This window comes from Phragmites australis, chromosome 23 (assembly GCF_958298935.1).
Source record: "Phragmites australis chromosome 23, lpPhrAust1.1, whole genome shotgun sequence".
NCBI lineage: Eukaryota > Viridiplantae > Streptophyta > Magnoliopsida > Poales > Poaceae > Phragmites > Phragmites australis.
The window spans coordinates 18504072-18509792 of NC_084943.1; the positions used below are offsets into that span (position 1 = coordinate 18504072).

The 5721-nt window shown below is 46.4% G+C and overlaps 1 protein-coding gene across 4 annotated transcripts; it reads right to left on the minus strand.

Annotated features, from left to right (window-relative positions):
• Nucleotides 1-1355: 1355 nt before the first annotated feature.
• Nucleotides 1356-3252, minus strand: LOC133905800 (large ribosomal subunit protein uL6m-like). 4 transcript variants are annotated; one of them, XM_062347567.1, is made up of 3 exons: nt 2983-3248; nt 2720-2825; nt 1356-2004 (listed from the first exon to the last, which is right to left on the minus strand). In XM_062347567.1, exon 3 carries the CDS (start codon nt 1950-1952, stop codon nt 1641-1643), a length of 312 nt encoding a protein of 103 aa, XP_062203551.1. In that variant the 5' UTR covers nt 1953-2004; nt 2720-2825; nt 2983-3248; the 3' UTR covers nt 1356-1640. The 4 variants fall into 4 exon arrangements, with proteins under 4 accessions (XP_062203551.1, XP_062203550.1, XP_062203552.1 ...); XM_062347566.1 differs by having other exon boundaries at nt 1356-1996; nt 2720-3252; XM_062347568.1 differs by lacking the exon at nt 2720-2825 and having other exon boundaries at nt 2983-3251.
• Nucleotides 3253-5721: the final 2469 nt, after the last annotated feature.

The following is a 5721-nucleotide window of genomic DNA, read 5'->3' on the forward strand; positions in this document are numbered from 1 at the left end:
TCGCGGGGCTGCGGCACCTGCTCATGCGGCAGCGGCTTCGCCCCCGCCGGCGTCGTCTCCGCCCCCGCAGCCTTCTCCGCCTCACGCTTCGCCATGGTCTGGCTGAACGCGTCGATCGTCTCCTCCTCCCCGCTTCGCCTCTGCGCCCCGTGGCCGCCGCGCAGCTCGTCGGGAGGACACGGCTCCTTGCTCGCCGGTGCCGGTGCTTGCGCCTCCATGGTGGTCCGGCCTCGTGTGGTCGTCTGCTGGTGGTTGTGCACGGGATGTGTGTAGTTGTAGTGGCGCGTTCAGTGTCCTGCTTCTGTGTCCCGGCGATGCCACGCTTGCATCCACATGGCAGCCATCTAGATGTTCGGCGGCTGGTTGTCTGCATGCGTGCCACGTGCTGTGCCTACGTGTACCAGTGAGTGTTACACGAAATGCTCTCCGATAAAAATGAGCCGCAGCTTGATCGTCAGCTTGGCTCATGCACTCTACTGGATTTGTTAGGTTCTTTTTTTCGAAATAAAATTAATATTGGCGCAAGACTAGCTCATTGAGTCAAATCTTCATTTAGGTATCATATGAGAATAGAGATGTTAATGGAGAATTCTCCGTCGGAGAATGACTCCCCATCTTCGTCCCTAATAAGGAAATCCTCATCCCCGTTCTCGTTCTCGTCCCCGTCCCTACTCACGGAGACTATTTTCTACCTGTTCACGTCCTCTCGCGGGGAATGAAGACCCGATGAGAAATCCATCCCTGCTAAAAATTGAGCAGGTGGAGAGTTACACCGGTTGGGTACAGTATGGGCTGACCGGGAATATGCTTAGTTAGTGAGTGACGGACCGATGAGCTTAAATATTTAGCTCACAAACATATGAATCTATAGGTTGTTTAACTTGAGGTAGACCTATGAGTTAAGCTTTAAGTTGAGTGTAGATGACTATACATGTAAAGTGCATATATTCGGAACCCACGAGGAAGCGAGAACGGTGGATGGAGGACCGTCCCGTCCCTGCCCCGCCCCTAATGAAGGAATTCCCCATCAGAAAATGGAAATAAGAACCCATTGATACCCTATCTGAGAAATAGGTCTTCAGTCTGGTTTAGTATGAACTTTAGTCTTCTTCATAGCCCATAGCTGCACATGCGTAATCATGAATGGCATTTTGTATGGTAGCATAGATAGATATATATTGTTTTATTTCAGTGATTAAATAGATGTCTAGACATGGATAAATTTGTGGTATAATACTGTATAAAACATGTTTGCCAGTATAAATCATACGTTACAACATGCATCTATTTCAGGTTCGCAACTTCTCCCCAGGTGATATTCACACTTACATTTGCAATCTCTCCAAAGAGAGAAATCTGAAAAGAAATATTGCACTCAGCACTGGGATCCAATCTGCAAAGTAAAGGTTCCATTTGATGTCAACAAAATTGAGGTGGTAACTTATTCCTATGCATGATCATACAACTTCACTAGAAGCCTCACATACATTGCATTGCCTGCCAGTGTGGCAGTTTGGGATAATGGTGATCTGCCTAGCACAAGAGAATCACATGCAATTTGCATCGCTACAAATGCGTGACAGGATCAATCTTAAGAGGTTAAAAACCAAACATAAAGGTCTAACATCTTTGCTGCGTCATCACTTCTTCTGCTTCTTCCCTGGCTTCAGCTTGATAACTTCATCAAAGTATAATATACCCTTCCCCTTGTACACCTCTGGAGGTTTGCAGCTCCGGACAGCGCCCGCGAACTGGTGCACTCTATCCTTGTCGATGCCAGTACAGCATATTATGTTGGGTCTGAAGCAGAAGACACGAACGGCAGGTGGAGCGGTGAACTGCACTTCATGGCTGTAGCCCAGTTTCAGAAACAACTTGTGGCCTTGGCACTCTGACCTTGCTTTGAAACCAACCCCAACAAGCTTCAGGAACCGGAAAAACTTAGCTTCCATTGCAGATGGACAAAAGATTCGTCCAACAGTAAACTATATGGTGCCTGGATACCTTTCACACAAAGAAAAAGGTGAGTATAAGTTTCTCATCGGAATATCGAACAATTCAAGTGCACATGCTGCCAGTATTGATACAAGAGCAGTAAAGATAGATACTGTATTTCTTACTTCAATTAATTGTTTGCAGAGGCCGAGCACTACAAAAAATTGAAAAGCGAAAAAACAAGGCAATCCCATACTCTTCCTCCCTTCTGTGGTGAATAGTATTATGTCCATAATCCTTACTCAAATACTGAAGAATTCACGTGGTGTTCACAATCCACAAGGCAATAGTTTTGATGAATGGTAATTGTAAAGCAGCACAAGCTTTTCCTCCAACCATCCATCCAAGGTGCCCAAGTGAAGGCACTTATGCATCAGAATGAAGGCATCACTATATAAGAATAACAATGGATCCAAAGTTAGTCTGCCATGCAGTAACACTTCTAGTATTTCCCCTAGTTCACCACACGCGGATCAACAACATATTCAGATCAGCAAAGCAGCAACAAGCAATCTATCTAGTCTACACAAGCTCCACCCAGGAAGAGATTGGGCGAACCGAACAATCGCCCATACTATCATTATCTCTACCCAGGGGCGGACCTAGCGTTGGGCATGGGTGTTCAGATGAGCACCCAATCCTTGTTCCCGTTTGGAAGATTTGGATCTGATAGCTCACACAGCAGGTAAGAGATCTAGCATCCAGGCAAGTTAGGGTTCCTTACCAGTGGAAGAAAACAACCCTAAAATTGGGATGGACCACCAATCCCAACGCAATCCAATCGACGGGTCGGCGGGGCGACGGCTGGCTGGCTGCCTGCTGCTCTTCTTCTTCGGTGCAGTTTCGAGCGTCACAGTCGCAAACATTTAACCCGCACCAGCCCAGACGGAATCGCGTAATCCAATCCAATGAAATCCCGGCGAGGGAAAAGTTCAGTTTAGGCTCTGTCGCTCGCGGCCAAGGACAAACGAGTGAAGGATTCATTACCAGCGAAAGAAGCAACCAGCAGTCCAGGCCTAGATGGATCCCCGCCGCTCCGCGCCGCTGCGGTAGAGGAGGGAGAGGCTGGTGGTGGAGGTGGGCGGCGACGTCGTGGGATTTTCTTGGAGACGAACGTCACCAGAGGAGAAGGGGGTGTAGGTTTTATCGGACGGTCCACCATTGCCTATTCGAGTTCTCGTGCACTGCAGGTCTTGGGAGGGTTTAATTGTGATGCAGTTTCGTAGATGCATGCAAGGAGTGATTTCATTGGCAAAGCTGTGACGTGCCATAATATCTGCGGCTAAGGAGTTGTTCGTCACAAGGTAGAGAGACAGTGGCGACAAAGTGTTGTATGACGGGTGATTTATTAGGCTAAGATTTTGTGGCGCGTCAAAGATGTGGTAACAAGCTAAACACATGTATAAGTTGGTAAAATCTATCTTTTAAAAGGTGTGATAAAATGGACGAAAATTTTGGTATGTGAAAACGGGCGTATTTCAATCTTTTGCGATTTCGTTCTCCCTCTCCTTCGCTCTCTGCCCGCAGCCACACCAACATTTCCCTATTTGAGGTAGGGTTCGAGCAAAGGGCCTCCACCATAAGGCTCATCCTCCACGGTGTGGCGTGGCTTCGTCAGCCTCCTCCTCCGCAGCGTGGCACGCACGACGGACGGGCGGAGACGCCGGGTGCGTGGGTGCGTGGGTGCGTGCTGTCTAACCATGCCAAGTTGTCATATGCCATCCACTGGGTTGGGTTCGGGGTGTAACATGGCATCACTCTGCCATCGGCCTCCGCTGTGTGGCATCCCGCTGTTGACCCCCTCCACCGCCGTCACCCCCCAACATCGCTATTGGCTCGTTAGAGCCGCGTTCAGGATGCCTCGGCGCCGAGGATGCGCACCACATGTTCGATGAATTGCTCCCATGAGCCGGTCCGGCCTCGGTGTATACCTTCAACTAGTAATTGGATGGTTCCCAATTGAGCTCGAGCATTATCTTCAACTGTTTTGCAGGTATTCACTTTCTAAATGGTTCCTTCTCATATACAATTGAGTGCATTTTATGATTATATATTATTGGTAACCGAGGAATTCGGACCTTAAATTTGTCTTTATTTGAGGAATAACAACATTGAGGAGGAATACTTTTAAGGCAAATCAAAAGTTCATGGGTCATGTAGAAGAACATAGGTTGTCTTTGTTGGTGCAGAATTTGTATTGAGATGGCAAATCTTCCAACCAATTCAACACCTGGACATTGTGTAACTTAAGGCTTTTGGTTAGTTAACCACTAGTCCACTATGAAAAGAATGTACACACTATGTTCCTATGACTTGTATTTCCTGCATTCATGATGCATAATGCTTTGAAGTGTATGCTTTGATATGCCAGCTTGATTGACCTGATATGGAAGTGGAAACTAGTTAAGTGATATGGTTTGGTTTTCTTTTCCATGTGTGGCAGCTGCTGAATCAGAAGACTGCTAGGTACCTTGTAGAGCACAAGTAGAATTTCTCTGGTGAGGGTGAGGAGCTGATCTACAACTCCAAGGGGCATGCTCTAAACCTAGGGCAAAGAAACTGGACTCGGTAACAGCCTTGTGAACCAAAGAAAGAGCAAGTCTCCTCCTGATTACATGTACATGGGGGAAAGCAACTAGCTAAATATTGTATAATCGATCATTTGTGTTTAACTGAAGATTGTCATGTTGTAAAGTGAAACAGGAAGCTATCATGTGCTTCAGATTGACAACGCATTTTCATGCTGAGATTGTAATGTTGTAAAGTGAAGATTATGTTGTCAATATAAATTCCAGTTTACAACAGATTTTGTCAACTGAGATTGTCAAGCTCCAGATTCATGTTGTAAACCGAGATTATCAAGCTGAGATGATCATAATGTGAACTATGGGGCTGTTTGATTCGGGCCCAGCTTAGCCCTGCCAACACACGGGTGTGCCAACAATTTGGTGAAGGATTTCACCGCCTCCGTCTCGTCTGCACCTAGGCGCAAAAATGAACTAGCGCCGGTGTGGACACGTGAGCGAGCAAAATCGCGGGTGCCGAACCAAACGCGCGCCTCGACTGGCTGGGTGCGCCAACTTTTGGCGGGGCGAGCTTCGGCATCGAACCAAACAGGCCCTATATACAGATCATGCAACTGAAATAACTAGCTCATAGCTTAGTACATCATCAAGATTGATGTCTAAAATACATCCAAAAGAGAAATGCTCTGTATGTTGCCAGTAGCTTCAAAATACATCAAAAAGCGAGCAACAATCCTTCCTCTGATGCCAGTAGCAAGGGAGCACATATTTCTCTAGAAATAGAGAAAAATCCATACACGAGATTAGAGCTGTAAGATAGATAACCACGAAAGCTCAGAACAATATATACATGTCTCAAGGAGGTGTGTTTTTTTTCGGACAAGTTCGTTTATCATGTAGCACAAGTTTCTTGCATGAACCGCATACGCGTAGAATCCTCTCATTTTTTTCTCTTAGCATCCTCCTTTTTCTTGTCTCCTCCCCCTCAGTCAAAGTGTCCCCTAATTCTCTTGACTCCCCATTTAGAGTGCATCTCATTTGATGGTAATATGTTAATTTGGAAAGGAATAGTACACTCAATGAGACCTTCAATTTCTTCAAAGGAATATACACAATGGTTCACACGCTTATAAAACTCCCTATCCTCCCTCATAGGTGAACCGACCTTGTTTGGAAACTTCATCAACAAGTGCCACATGCA